Source organism: Crotalus tigris, unplaced genomic scaffold, assembly GCF_016545835.1.
Source record: "Crotalus tigris isolate CLP2741 ecotype Arizona unplaced genomic scaffold, ASM1654583v1 scf7180000018306.2785112, whole genome shotgun sequence".
Lineage (NCBI taxonomy): Eukaryota > Metazoa > Chordata > Lepidosauria > Squamata > Viperidae > Crotalus > Crotalus tigris.
In genome coordinates this window covers 1852124-1868340 of record NW_024096934.1, presented here as the reverse complement: position 1 = coordinate 1868340, position 16217 = coordinate 1852124, and the positions used below count along the sequence as shown (strand labels likewise).

The 16217-nt window shown below is 43.1% G+C and overlaps 1 protein-coding gene across 1 annotated transcript; it reads right to left on the bottom strand.

Annotated features, from left to right (window-relative positions):
• Nucleotides 1-8786: 8786 nt before the first annotated feature.
• Nucleotides 8787-9737, bottom strand: LOC120311034 (olfactory receptor 11G2-like). The gene has a single exon (XM_039350151.1). It carries the CDS (start codon nucleotides 9735-9737, stop codon nucleotides 8787-8789), a length of 951 nt encoding a protein of 316 aa, XP_039206085.1.
• Nucleotides 9738-16217: the final 6480 nt, after the last annotated feature.

The following is a 16217-nucleotide window of genomic DNA, read 5'->3' as shown; positions in this document are numbered from 1 at the left end:
TTCTGTCGGACAAAATCGCTCAGATTCAGAGAGACCTGGACTCCGACTGGACAGTACCAGTCGAGTTGCCAGGGGCTGGTCTTAGTCATGTTATCTGGAGCGAGTTTGAGCCTGTGACCCCTGATGAAGTGGACAAGGCCGTGAGGGCAATGAATGCCGCCACCTGTTTATTGGACCGTGCCCCTCCTGGCTGGTTTCTGCCAGTAGGGAGGTGACACGAGGCTGGCTCCAGGCGATAATCAACGCCTCCTTGATGGAGGGGTCTTTCCCGCAACCTTTAAAGGAAGCGGTGGTGAGGCCCCTCCTAAAGAAGCCTTCCCTGGACCCAGCTGTTTTGAAGAACTTTCGTCCCGTCTCCAACCTCCCCTTTGTGGGGAAGGTTGTAGAGAAGGTGGTGGCGTCTCAACTCTTGCGATCCTTGGATGAAACCAATTATCTGGACCCTTTTCAATCTGGTTTCAGGCCCGGCTACAGCATTGAGACTGCGTTGGTCGCACTGACCGATGACCTCTGGCGAGCCCGGGATAGGGGTTATTCCTCTATCCTGGTGCTTCTTGACCTCTCAGCGGCTTTCGATACCATCGACCATGGTATCCTTCTGCGTCGTCTCGGAGAGGTGGGGGTGGGCGGCACCGTATTGCGGTGGTTCTCCTCCTACCTCTCTGACAGGTCGCAGTCGGTGTTGGTGGGTGGACAGAGATCGATCCCTAGGCGCCTCGATTATGGGGTGCCTCAGGGCTCGGTCCTGTCCCCCCTCCTTTTTAACATCTACATGAAACCGCTGGGTGAGATCATTCGGCGACACGGGGTGAGGTATCATCAGTACGATGATGATACCCAATTGTATATCTCCACCCCGTGTCCTTTCAGTGAAGCAGTCGACGTGATGTGCCAGTGCCTGGAAGATGTGAGGGTCTGGATGGGGGTGAACAGGCTTAGACTCAACCCTGACAAGACCGAGTGGCTCTGGGTCTTGCCTCCCAAAGGTCAACTGGATGGTCCATCTTTAGTCCTGGGAGGGGGCAAATCTACCTCCCTCAGTGCAGGCACGCAACTTGGGTGTCCTCCTGGACTCACAGCTAAATTTGGAACAACATCTATTGGCTGTGGCCAGGGGGACCTTTGCACAGGTTCGCCTAGTGCACCAGTTGCGGCTTTATTTGGACCGGGAGGCTTTACTCACAGTCACTCATGCCCTTGTCACCTCAAGACTGGATTACTGTAATGCGCTCTACATGGGGCTACCCTTGAAGGGCGTTCGGAGGCTGCAGGTGGTTCAGAATGCAGCCGCGAGAGCGATTGTGGGCGCGCCAAGGTACGCCCACGTGTCACCTATCCTCCGCGAGCTGCACTGGCGTCCTGTGGGTCTCCGGACGCAATTCAAGGTGTTGGTCATCACCTTCAAAGCCCTTCATGGCATAGGGCCAGGTTACTTACAGGACCGCATTCTGCCGCACAGCTCCCAGAGACCGGTGAGGTCCCATAGATTGGGCCTCCTTCAGGTCCCGTCGGCCAGACAATGTCGGCTGGCGGGCCCTCGGGGAAGGGCCTTTTCTGTGGTGGCTCCGACCTGGCGGAATCAACTTCCCCCTGAGGTTCGAACTACTCCCACCCTGCCGGCCTTTAAGAAAGCCGTTAAAACTCTCCTGTTCCGGCAGGCCTGGGGCTGATGTCCTCGGCGGGCCGGGATATGATCGGACTTGCGGTATGACTGGATTATTTTATTTTATTGTTTTATGACTGTTTTTAATTTTGTACGCCGCCCTGAGTCCTTTGGGATTGGGCGGCATATAAATATTTGTAAATAAATAAATAAACCCTGTTTCCCCAAAGCAGACAACCCTAAGAAGTGGACAACTCGTTCCTTTTGGACCAGAAACTCTGAAACTCAGGACTAGGGCAGTGCTCAGGCCATCCAGACAAAACCCAAGAAAGGACACGTGAAAGTGTGTGATCTGTGCCTGTTTCAGCGGCGACATCCCTGGCATTCAGAGGGGACTCGGGCAAGGCTTGGAGGGATAGAATGTTGACAGCTGGCGCAGGGTCAGCTTCTACTACTGGCAGGGGCAATCTACTGAAGCCATCAGCATGGCCCATTTCTTTCCCAGGCTTGTGGAGTAAGGAAAAATCATATGCAGACAGAAAAATAGACCACCTAAGCATTCTAGGGGAAATGATTTGGTGAGTTTGTTTACGTGTGGTAAACAGTCCCAGCAGAGGCTTATGGTCAGTGAAGACCGTGAAATGCCTGCCATACAAAAAATCATGGAATTTTTTAATTCCAGCAACAACAGCCAGAGCCTCCCTGTCTATCTGAGCGTAGTTGCGCTAAGCAGAAGACAGTGTTCTGGAGTAATATGCAACAGGAACCTGAGTTCCATCAGACCTGAGGTGGCTCAGGACGGCTCCTACCCTGTAAGGGGAAGCATCACAAGCAATGCACACAGGAAGGGACTCATTGAAGTGAGCAAGTACACTGTTAGAAGTGAGCAAGGCCTTGACCTCATTGAAACTAGCCTCATGTGTTTGTGACCATTGCCACGCTGCTTGTTTGTCTAATAGCCTGTGAAGAGGCTCAGCTACACTAGCTTTATGTGGAAGAAAGGAATTGTAGAAATTCAGGAGGCCCAGAAAGGCCTGAAGTTCGGCCTTAGACTTTGGCCTAGGTGCTTCTAAAATGGCATTTAGTTTGGATTCAGCAGGGTGAATCCCAGCAGCATCAATTTTGAACCCCAGAAATTCAGTAGAAGGCACCCCAATTTTGCATTTGTCTTTTTTGAGCTTGAGGCCTGTTTTCCTGAACCTTAACAGAACAGCCCTTAGCCTTTCAGCTAGAATGTGTGTGGAGTCTCCTGCAATTAAGACATCATCAAAGTAGGGCAAACCCCCGGTATGCCCCGTAGTGTGTTTTCCATTACGCTTTGAAAAATCCCAGGAGCGACATTCACTCCAAACTGTAGCCTTTTTACCTTAAAGGCTCCCCTGTGGGTCACAATAGTCTGAGCTATAGCAGCATCATCATCAACAGGCAGCTGTTGATACGCTTGAGCTAGGTCAAGCTTTGCAAAAACGCGCCCCCCTTGAGGGAGGCCAGAATATGACTGACCACAGGAACAGGATAGGCATGTTGCTGCAATGCCTTATTAAGTGTGCATTTGTAGTCAGCACAAATGCGAATGTCCCCATTTGCCTTTAGAGGCGTGACAATGGGGGTCTCCCAAGGGCTGGAATCAACAGGTTCTAGGATTCCCTGTTGGATCAGTTTGTCTAACTCAGTGTCAATTTTACTCCTTAAAGCAAAAGGGACCCTTCTTGCTTTAATTCTAATGGGTGTGACAGCGGGATCTAGTTTTAAGGACACAGGAGGTCCCTTGAATGTGCCCAGCTGGGGGCTGAAGACATCTGCAAATTCTTTGCAGACTTCCTGTAGGTCGAGTGTTTGTAAGCTGTTGAGCCCCGTGACGTGTATCCCCAAGGCTTCAAACCAATCGAGTCCTATGAGACTCGTTAGTTCATCCCCTACTACTAATATGTCTAGTGGACCTTCAAAATTCTTATACTGTACGTTAAGGGTGGCCTCCCCCTTAACACACACTCTCGAATTTTGAAAGTCTGTTAACACAATGTCAGAAGGCCTTAATTTAGCCTGAGTTCCACTGCCGGAACAAATCTTCCTAAATGTGTGTAAGGATATGATTGAAAGGGCAGACCCCGTGTCTAGTTCCATAGTTAATGGAACCCCTTGTAGCTTCACCTTGAGTGACAGCTTTTTCTTGATGGGCTTGTGTGTGCCTGTCCTGAAGATGCTTCTTCGCGAAGGGCAAAAACCTACCCTATTCTGGCTGGGGACCCTGGTACCTTTCAGGCGCAGTTCTTCCTGAGGTTGTATCTTTCGTCGGCCCAGACAAACAGCTGCAATATGTCCTTTTTTCCCGCACACCCGGCAGATAGCGGAGCGGAACTTGCAGTCGGTTCTCCTGTGGCGACCTCCACAGCCGATGCACTTAAGGGGAACTGCAGAGCTTCCTTTCTGATTCCCTTCCTTCGTGGGGTGGAGACGGTCGACTTCCTCGTCCGGATCCTCCTCGGAGTTCCCTTGGACGTCCTCTGGGTGCACGGATGCAACATCTGGACTGTTCCTGATCGGCCGCATGTTTTTGACGGCGCCGCCTGCTGCTTCTTCTGCGGTGACCTCTCTTAAGGCATCTTGGAAGGACAATTCTTCTTTGGCGAAAAGCCTCTGTTGGAGATCTCGATGCCTTAAGCCGCACACGAATCGGTCCCTCAGTCGTTCTTCGAGGTCCTTGAACTCGCAGTGCTTGGCGGCCTTCCTCAATGCAGCGATGTATTCTTTGGCCGACTCTCCGGATCGTTGATCCCTCTGCTCGAAGGTGTGGTGCCATGCGATGACGGACATCTTGGGCTGGAAGTGCTCCTTCAATAGCTTCTTTAGATCTGCGTAGCTGACAGACTCTAATTGGACAGGTGCTGCAAGGTTCTCTGCGATTTCGAAGGCTTGACCGCAGACACAAAGCAGGGTGGCAGCCTTCAAGCTATCTTCCCTCACTTGGTTTACCTTGAGGTAATTTTCCACCCTGGCTACGTAGGACTCCCACCGCTCTGGATGTGAGACGTCGAATTCCGAAAGCCTTCTGACTTTTGCCATTTTCAGGAGACGGATCTATCAGCCAGCCTACCCCCGAATGCGCACTGGATTGGCGGGTAGCTGCCGAGTCAACGCCGTTCCGCCGCTCAGGACTCACTTGGGTAAGCTTACACCTCTTCCTTTCCAGGCGATGTAAGGCATCCCATCCTCATCGCCAGTGTTGAGTCCTTGGCAAAAAGCAGACGCGAGAAGCAGTTGTAGTTCTCAAGTTTCTTTTATTCTGTGTTCAGCTTACAGGTGAAGGCTTCAGCAATGCCCAAAAGCTCCCAGCCTCTTATATAGGCAGTTCCCGGGTCAATGTGTTACTTTTCCCGCGCCAGCACCCGCGCATGCGCACAGGCGCTGGCGACAGCCTGTCTGGTCCCGGACAGCTTGCACCTGCCCGGGACTGCCTGCAAATGCCCCGAGCCCGTTTGCAAGGCTCGGGACATAACAGTATACTTTCTGCAGTGTTTATATTTGCTGTTGCTCTAAGCCCCCAAGAATCTCCATGCAATCTGTCTATGATGGCCTATTGTCAGGAAAGTTACCAGCCAGTTACTTTCTTGGTGTAAGGAGACAACGACACAAAAGGTTAATTAGTTTCCTGAATCCACTATGACCTGAAACAAAACAGAATGTCAATATTTTAAAATATATGGAGCTCAGGATTGTATTGTTGACTTCTTGAGGTTCAAAAAAGTTTCTTTCAACATAGAAATAACAAGAAAAAAGTCAAGGAAACAGCAGGTTCACTTAAAAGAGAAGATGGCAGCAGAGAGAAACAGAACTGCTTAACGCTTTTGTATTAGTCTTCATGCAAAAAGAAACAATAGCCCAGCCTACTAAAAACCTAACTATAAAAGACAGACTAGAAATAAAAATTAAAATAAGCAAGAAAATGGTTAGAGAATGCTTATCTGATCTTGATGAATATAAGTCACCAGGACCTGATGGATTACATTCCAGAATTCTGAAGGAGCTGGTAGATGTTATCTGAGAACCTTTGTACCATATCTTTAAAAAATCCTGGAACACTGGGTAATTACCTGAGGATTGGAAAAGAGCCATGTGGTTCCCATCTTCAAAAAAAGAGAAAAACACACCAGATCTAGGAAACTACAGACCAATCAGCCTAACTTCAATACATGGGAAGACACTGGAAAAGATAATAAAAAACAGATTTGTGAACATCTAGAAACAAATAAAGTTATAACTAAAAACCAGCATAGGTTTGTTAAAAACAGATCATGCCAAACCAATCTTATTTCATTCTTTGGCAAAGTTACTAAATTAGTAGACCAGCGAAATGTTGTGGACATAGTAGACTTAGACTTCAGCAAGGCATTCAACAAGGTAGACTATAATCTACTTCTTGATAAGCTAGAAAAGTGTGTGATAGACAGCATCATCACCAGATGGATGTGTAACTGGATGACAAACCATACTCAATGAGTCATCCTTACTGGTACTACATCTACATGGAGGGAAGTAAACAGTGGGGTACTGCAAGGTTCTGCCTTAGGCCCCATATTCCTCAATATCTTCATAAATAACTTAGATGAAGGAATAGAAGGGGAACTCATCAAATTTGTAGATGACACTTAGCTGGCAGGAATAGCCAATACCCCAGAATACAAGCTCAGGATCCAAAAAGATCTTGACAGACTTGAACAATGGGCCCTATCCAACAAAATGAAATTTAATGTGGAGAAAAGCAAAGTTTTACATTTAGGCAGAGAAAATCAAAGGTATAAGCAGAGATTAGATGAAATCTGGCTCAAAAAGAGTAACTGTGAGAGGGATCTTGGAATCCTAATGGATGATCACTTAAATAGGAACCAGCAGTGTGCACTGTGCAGCATAAGCCAAAAAAAAAAAAAAAGCTAACACAATCCTTGGTTGTATAAACAGAGGAATAGGATCAAAATCACGGGAAGTATTAGTGCCACTTTATAAATCCTTAGTAAGACCACACCTGGAATACTGCATCCAGTTTTGGTTACCACATTATAAAAAAGATGTTGAGACTTTGGAAAAAGTGCAAAAAAGAGCAACTAAGGTAATGAAAGGCCTGAAGACTAAAACATATGAAGAACGGTTGCAGGATTTGGGTTTGGCTAGTCTAGAGAAAAAAAGGACTAGGGGGGACATGATAGCAGTATTTCAGTATTTGAAAGGTTGTCACAAAGATGAGGGGGGGGGGGTCAGCTTATTTACCAAAACACCAGAGGGCAGGACAAAAAACAACGAATGGAAACTAATCAAGGAGAGAAGCAACCTGGAACTAAGGAGAAAGTTCCTAACTGTGAGAACAATTAACTAGTGGAACAGCTTGCCTTCAGAAATCGTGGGTGCTCCATCACTGGAGGTTTTTAAGAAGAGACTGGACAGTCACTTGTCTGAAATGGTATAGGATCTCCTGCTTGAGCAGGGGGTTGGACTAGAAGACATCCAAAGTCCCTTCCTGCTCTATTCTGATTGATTGATTGATTGATTGATTCTCTGAGTGTGCTTGTTTTTCTGAAGTTGTTTCATTACCAGGATAGGTAACATCATCTGTGCAGAGAACATAAGGAAACCAAGAAAAATAATTCTTGCAAGAAAAATACAATTATTCTTAAAATAAGGAGGTTCAACTTTGGAATGTGCCAACTGACGTTGTGTCTTTCTCAATGAAAAATATATCCACATAACATTCAGTACTCTTAAATTATTCGGTTCAGCATCATGATTATATGTTTGTTAATATAACTCATATGGCAGTAATATAGGTTAGTATAATACAGTACACTATTGTGGAACATAACATAACATAACATAACATAGCATAGCATAGGATAGGATAGGATAGGATAGGATAACATAACATAACATAACATAACATAACATAACATAACATAACATAACAACTGTCATGGTTCCGACTAATGAAACACTTCAAAGAACTTCCAGGCATGTTATCCTAAAAAGTCTTTTTATTCATGTGACAAAATGTCGGCATGGCACGATGAAAGGGATGCTAAGATCTGAAATTTCCACCCACCGAGCAGTTATTTTTGCTAGCATTTCCCCTCCCTTATTTTGCTGTCATGGTTTATGTTCTCCAATTAGTTTGAAGGGCAAAGGATCTCTTCGTTCTCTTTCATGGGCTTTTTCCCTCCTCCCTCATTCTTCTCTGAATTAACTCTAAAAGTACCAGCCAGTTCTGCATATTTTGTCAAAGCAAGAATATTCAATATTAGCAGCATTGACAATAACATAACATAACAACAACATAACATAATACAACACAACACATAATGTAACAAACATGACATGATAACATAACTATAATATAACATATAGTGCAGTGTAATGTAGTAGTATCCAGATATCACTTATTAGCTACACTTTATTGATCTTCTATTGATAGTGTTTAGGTTATTCTATGTCTTTGATTATGCCAAACAATCTGTTTTGATTCTGATCAATTGGATATTACAGGAGTTTGTGATCTCACATTTTCTACAGTAGCCTGGATCTTTTATTCGTATGCTTCCATTGAGTAGGAGCAGGCATAGTGATACATCTCTGTTCTGACAGTGAAGATGGTATCTTACTTTAGCAATGGTATCTTGGTTTTATTCAATAGCACATAGTCCTTCCAAAATCCTTAAATGACATGTCCTCATGCCAAAGAACAGAAGATCTACTTCATTTTTCATTATGGTGAAATATATTGTATTTTTATTTCACTACATTATTTCAAAGAATAGACCAGACAAAACAATTGCTAAAATTGGAAGCACAGTTAAAAAGAAAGGAACATACTTAATATTTCAGGAAACAGAGGTGCTATTTTTCTTTCATTAAATATTTCCCAAAACCTTGTGCCTTTTTTCCTTAATTTTGGACCAACGATATAAAACAAGTGCAAGAGGAAATTTTGCTATGTGAATGCATTCCTTGATATTTCTCACATAGTCCAGTCCAATCCAATTTGATCCAATTCAGTCCAATCTAATGCAATTAAATCCAATCCTATCAAAGTTTTTTTCTTTTTGAGCTATTCTCAAAGCCAACTAAAAATCCACTATAAATATTTTGCAACTTTTTGTTTTGTTTTGTTTTGTTTTGTTCCTATCCCCTTTTCATATTGTCATCTTTTTCTCAGCCTTTGTTCCATCCTTCTCAGAAACCTGCCCAAAGCCTCCTTCACCTGATCATTCCTCAGACAGTAGATCATGGGGTTGAGAAAGGGTGTAACGGCAGTGTAGAAGACAGTGACTATTTTAGTGACATGTGACTGATTTTTCCCACCTGGAGCAACATACATTCCTGTCACAGAACCATAGAAAAGGATCACCACCACGAGATGGAAGGATATAGTGGAGAAGGCTTTCTTCCTGCTGTGTTGGTTAGAGGATTTGATCAGTGTGACGATTATAATGCCATAGGAAATAGTGACAAAGACAAAGTTGCCTAATATAATAAAAAAATTCATGGAAATCTGGCTGATAAAAGAAACATTTTTAAAAGGTGGGCAAGCCAGGGATAGGAGGCCTTGATCACACACAAAGTTGTCAATGATATTGGAACCACAGAAGGACAGTCTGGAAATCAAAGTCACTGGGACAGCATAGCCCAAGAACCCAGCAATCCAGCAACCAGCTATAAGTTTGGAACAGTTTCTTGTAGACATGATTGTTGGGTAGCGGAATGGGTGGCAAATGGCTAAATAGCGATCCAAGGCCATGGCTGAGAGGAACAAGGATTCAGTGCTGCCAAATGAAAAGAAAACGTAGAACTGAAGGAAACAGTCTTGGAAGGAGATGATGCCTTGAGGAGAAGCCAGATCAAAGATCATACGGGGCATGGTGGTGGTCACGTAGCACATTTCCAACCAGGAGAAATTTCCCAAGAGGATGTACATGGGTAGCTGAGATAAGTGGTCATCTACATATACCAGAGTGATAATAGTGGTGTTTTCAATCAAAGTTATTATGTAAGTAAAACTAAAAAGGATAAGTAGGTAGAATCGCCATTGCTGCCCACTCTCCAAACCCAGTAAAATGAATTCCTGGACTGTGGTTCCATTAGATAGCTCCATCTGAAATCAGAAAAAAAAAGAATCAGAATTATACTGTATATTTTCAAAGTTATCCCAAAGATGCTTTTTCACGAGGCAACTGGACTTTCTTGTTTTTCTTTGAAGACGTTCCATTTCTCATCTTCAGAGCTGAAGAAGCTTCTTGGGTGAGAAGGAAAACATCTTCAAAGAAAAAACTAAGAAAGTCCAGTTGCCTCATGAAAAAAACACGAACTTGAAACAGGCATTCTTTCAAAAGGAACTTTTATTGAGAGTTAATGACAGCAGGAGAGCAAAGCAAGGTCTGAGAAAATCACGTGAAAGGTTACATCATAATACCCACTCAGAACTCTTCCCCCCGGGTCCAACTGTCCAGTTGAAATCTAGCTAATCCATAGATAACAGGTTGTTTTGAGAACCTGGTGATTTAGGTCTCTCTCTGTTTCGTTTCCCAACAGTCCCAGGCTCCAGCATCTGAAGATAAGGCAGATATTTTCCAGCCACATTCATTTCTCATCGAGGGAGGGCAATGAAAAGAGCACACAGCAAAGAAAAGCAAATACATTCCCCCTCCCATCAACCAGCCCCTCTCCCACCAGAATGGCTGACCCCGAAAAAGAGTATACAGGCAAAGCAACATAGGATGGAGGGGTCTGACAAGTGCTTGTCTTGGGTTCTTAGCTGAGGAAGCCAGCATTGTCTGAAGACACTTCTATGGCCAGCATGACTATAGGCCAAGATGCATGGAACACTGTTACCTTTTCCAATGAAGTGGTACCTATTTATTTATTCCATTTGCATGCTTTTGAATGCTAGGTTGGCAGGAGCTGAGGCAAGGGATAGGAGCTTATCTGTCAGCTGCCTATCTTCGTTTTCTTTGAAGCTTGCTAGCAACTGCCATAATCAGGGGGAGGGGGCACTTGGGATGGGAAGAGTGCTGGAGGTATGAAATAATCTTGTGGGAAATTGGGGAGTATGGACACTGACAGGAACCAGGGGTACTAAATTGAGTCATCTTCCTGCCTTCAAGGACACTGGCCCTGGGAAAGGAATTTGCTATGGAACCAGAAGCACCATGTTCCCAAAACATCAGAACAAGACCTGATTGGACTGCTCCCAGAGGGGGGGCAGGATTTTGGATATTAGGGATTGCTTTCAATATATGTTTTTCATGTGGTTTTTCTTCAGAGCTTGCCTCCTTCATACTGCACTCAATGTCTCTAGTAAAAGTACCTTTTCTCTAATACCTATGGTGTCAAAGATCATTCTTTCCTAGCGAACAAGTTGGGGCCAGTTTTGACATTACCCCATCACATGGCACTTGGGTCTTGAATCCAGACTGCAATGGTGAAAAAAGTAAGGTTCTACATTTAGGCAAGAAAAACCAATTGTACAGGTATAGTATAGGGGGTACCTTGCTCAATAGTAGTAACTGTGAGAGGGACCTCGAAGTCCTAGTGGACAATCACTTAAATATGAGCCAGCAGTGTGTTGCAGCTGCCAAAAAGGCCAACACAGTGCTAGGCTGCATTAATAGAGGGATAGAATTAAGATCACGTGAAGTATTAATACCACTTTACAATGTCTTAGTAAGGCCACATTTGGAATACTGCATCCAGTTTTGGTCACCACGATGTAAAAAAGATGTTGAGACTCTAGAAAGAGTACAGAGAAGAGCAACAAAGATGATTAGGGGACTGGAGGCTAAAACATATAAGGAACGGTTGCTGGAATTGGGTATGTCTAGTTTAATGAAGAGAAGGATGAGGGGGGGACATGATAGCAGTGTTCCAATATCTCAGGGGCTGCCACAAAGAAGAGGGAGTCAAGCTATTTTCCAAAGCACCTGAAGGCAGGACAAGAAGCAACGGATGGAAACTAATCAAGGAGAGAAGCAACCTAGAACTAAGGAGAAACTTCCTGACAGTTAGAACAATTAACCAGTGGAACAACCTGCCTCCAGAAGCGGTGAATGCTCCAACACTGGAAGTTTTTAAGAAGAGACTGGACAGCCATTTGTCAAAATGGTATAAGGTTTCCTGCCTGAGCAGGGGTTGGACTAGATGACCTCCAAGGTCCCTTCCAACTTTATTATTATTATTATTATTATTATTATTATTATTATTATTATTATTAGTAGTAGTAGTAGTAGTAGTAGTAGTACTTTAACTACAGAAAACAATCTCTTTACAATGTCAGTATATTACCGCCAAACAATCTGGGTTCTCATTTTACTGACCTTGGAAAGATGGAAGGCTGAGTCAACCTTAAGCCGGTCAGGATCAAACTCCTGTCTGAGGGCAGGATTAGCCTGCAATACTGCATTCTAAGTACTAAACCACCAGGGCTTCTATGTCTTTTGATTACAACTGAGATTGAATTCAGATATGGAGATACATATGGGGTGGGGGGAGGGAAACATGAAGTTTTGCAGGATTTAGAAAAGCTATTCTCCAGGAAATATTGTTGTGATGCAATGAAGAACAGCAGTGGCATTTGGATCCTTGAATCATTTTCACATCCTCTTCCATGAAACAGTTCTCTTGGATCTGTTTTAATCCAAAGATGGGAAATGAAATATCACAAAGCCTTTCCTGGTATAACTTACCAGCTATGGAAACGTCTCCATTATAAATGAAAATAATTCAATCAGAACAGAGCTGGAAGGGACCTTAGAGATTTCTAGTCCAACCCCCTGCTCAGGCAAGAGACCCTATACCCTAGACCATTTCAGGTAGGTATCTCTCCAATCTTTTCTTAAAACTCCAGTGATGGAGCACCCACAACTTCTGGAGGAAAGCTGTTCCACTGATTAATTGTCCTCACTGTTAGGAATTTTCTCCTTAATTCCAGGGTGCTTCTCTCTTTGAGTAGTTTCCATCCATTGTTTCTTGTCTTGCCTTCTGCTGTTTTGAAAAATAAGTTCACCCCCTTTTCTTTGTGGCAGCCTCTCAAATACTGGAATACTGCCATCATGTCACCTCTAGTCCTTCTTTTCTCTAGACTAGCCACACCCAATTCCTGCAACCGTTCATATGTTTTTGTCTTCAGGCCCTTAATCAGAGATTAAGAGTTTGTGGAAACGGAGGAGACTTGGAAAAATGGTCTTTGAGGCTGACACTAGACTGAGGACCCTATTTACAGCAGCTCTCTCTTGAAGATTTTGAAAGCCTCTAGTAAACATTACTGCTGTTTTCTCTTCAGGTAGGCAATGATCACTTACCATTAGCTCCACTCTTTCACCAAGAGGACAACTGTCAACTGTAAATGAGGAATCAGGCTGAGGCTGCCTTGCATAAGATGATGATCAGCCCAAACGAACTCACTCTCAGCTAAAGCAATGTCCAATGTCATTACAAGTCAACCCAATGAAAAAATATTGTGGTGCTATGAGATTGTGCTGTACTGGCAAATAATGAGTAATTTTTGCAGCAGGTAGAATCACCTTATGTGACGCGGAGCAAAACAGTAGCGTGGGCAGGATTTCTTGTGTGGAAAAAAAATATCACATGTTTAAAGTATCTACTGGCAATCCTGGCTAAACACTCTATCCATCAGAACATTATAAATTCTTATTGACCATTTAAAAAAAGAATGCAGAAGAAGGTTCCTGGAGGCTGTTAACAGCATTGGTAAGAGTGAATACCTTGAATAAATAGCAACAAGAATTCCCTGGAGTGGAGTGAGGTGATTAGCCACCACCCCTGGGTTTAGAAGGAGACAAAGTAAATAGGCAAATCAAACCTAGGAATGCCACCAATTGACTTTAGTGTCATGTGAATTCATAGAAAATAATTTTGCCTGTTGGGAAACCAACCCTGGTTTCATTCTTCACTTACAATTAAATATAAGCTGTAAGGTATACAATATATTTACATCAATGGATGAAGAAAGAAGTAACTTGAAAGCTCTAATACAGAATATTATGACAAGCAGAAAACAAGCAGTGGTTAGAATGCAGTACTGCAGGCTAATTCTGCTGACTGCCGGCTGCCAGCAGTTCGGCAGTTTGAGTCTCACCAGCTCAAGGTTGACTCAGCCTTCTATCCTTCCGAGGTCGGTAAAATGAGGATCCAGATTGTTGGGGGCAATAGGCTGACCCAGATTGTTGGGGGCAATGTAAACTGCTTAGAGAGGGCTGTAAAGCACTATGAAGCAGTATACAAGTCTAAGTGTTATTGCCATTACTATCACCCAGTTATATTTGAAAATTATAGGACACACTTCACATATTAAGAGAAGGACAGCAATCAGTTTGGCCCTGACAAAGGAAACATCAACAAATAATAAAGATTTGAAAAAGGACAGCAGATATGCCAACAGTTTTGTCAAATAATATAAAGCAAATGTCAACATCCAGTTCGAGGATCCAAATAAAAGTCCAGGTTCATTGTATTTCCAAAAATCTTACTGTTTATTGAATACACGGCATGGTAATGTCGAAGCAAAACTAACTCTAAGGTTCCCAGGCACCAGTTCATAGAATTAAACAATATATCTCTGGCCCAACCCCCACTCTCTCATATTGTCCATGTAAACAATTTAATTTTGTTATGGAAACTGCTTCTTCTCCACACCTGCTGCAGTGTCCTTGGAAAGGTTTCAGGCTCTCACAGTCTTCAGCGGAATCATAGAGGTTTCATTTCTCCATCTTAACCAAATCTAAAACAACATTCCCCCCCCCTTACTCTAATGGCAAGCTGAAAGGAAGAGGCACATAGCTGCCAAAGTTTCATTCTTGACAGCAAATATATAGATAATATCCAGGATATGGGTGGATGTGTTCCAAATGTGGAAAGGAAAACCATGTGGCTGAATCTTAGCATTTTTCCTGTAGGTACAGAGTCTGCTTTTTGGATCAACACAAACACCATCTTGTGTGATCAAATGCAGCATCTGGGTTTAACTGGGCATTTTTCATGCTCCCATTTATTGTATCTTGCCAACTTTGCTTTGACCTTCCATGTGGACACTTGCCATCTGTATTAAAATGGGAGGCAATGTGGACAACAGTGTGGGGTGCTGCTCATAGAACATGGCTCTACCATTCAAGGAGTGTCTCCTGCATTTTTTTTCTGATATTGGCATGGTGGCCATTTGCTTCCAAACTATGTCATGGCTGACCTGGTCAAGGAGAGAAATGCCTAAGGACCAATGAAGGAGAGAAGTTTGTGCATGTGAATAAATCCCTTGTTATTTTTTCATGCCTTCCACTACAATTTATTGTCGAGCAGTTTAAAGGGACAAATGAAATAAAAATGTAACCAGGCCTTATGTAGTATAGTGATTTGGTTTGTTTCTTCCTCCCTCATGTTTACACTACGTTCTCCTTCCTCGCACCTGGGATATTCCATGGGGTGAGAAAACTTGGGATTTCAAAATTATATGCATAATTTGTTGCCATTATTTCAAACTTTTGTAAGGGGTATGAGAATATATCAGAAGCGTTCTAGAAAAGGTTGGGAGCTACTGCTCTAGCCATTGCTAAATCAGATATTTTCTATCCTATATTTGTCCATTTCATATGTTCCCTAAGTGAGCTTTCTTCTATTAAATTTCATTTTGTTACTTTCAGCCTATTTCTCTAGCATTATCAAGATTTTGAATTTTACATCTGTCTTGTAGGATATGAATTGTTTCACCCAATTTGGGCTCATCTGGCAATTTGATAAGTTTTCTCTCCATTTCTTTGTTTAAGTCTCTTACAACAATTGAAGAATATAGAACCCAGAATTGACTTTTGTGGTATCCATGTGGGCATTATGAAATTCATGTAGTAACCAGAGACCTGCTTGGACATAGAGTTTGTGTCTGTCTGTGTGTTTGTGTGTGTGTGTGTTTGACACAGCCTAAAGTTCACTTGCCCCATTTTTTGAACCCACACAAAATGCACACTCATATTCAGTCTCCATTTAATATTCCAAGGTCACTAGTGTTTGAATTCATTGTTAGAATGTATTTTGTACTGCAACAACTACAGAATTAATCAGCCAGTAAATTGCAGTGTTTAGTTAGTACCTAATGTATGGTTATAGATCCATGGTTCCTTTATGTTCTCAGGAGAGTTTCCTGTGACAGTTGTGATAGTTTTGAAACCGTTAAACAGCAAAGTTTATGGTGACTGTACATTGCACATTTTATTTGATCTGTATGGCTATATAACTATCTTCTGCTAGAATTTCTATGTAATTTATTTTATTTATTTAGAAAATTTATATTGCCACCTACTGGGACATGGCGACTCAAGGCAGCTTACATGGATATAAAACACCATATAAAAAGAATAAAAAATAACAAGAAGAAAAATAATAAAATAACCCCCACCCCAACAACAACACACATTCAAATGGGCTCCATCCCCCTCTTGTTCCCCAGGCCCAGTGGCAGAACCAGGTCTTCTAGTTCTGAAAGAGTGTTAGAGTGGGGGCTAGTCTAATCTCTGGAGGAATGATGGTCCAGAGAGAGGGAGCCACCACGGAGAAGGCCCTTCTTCTGGGTCCC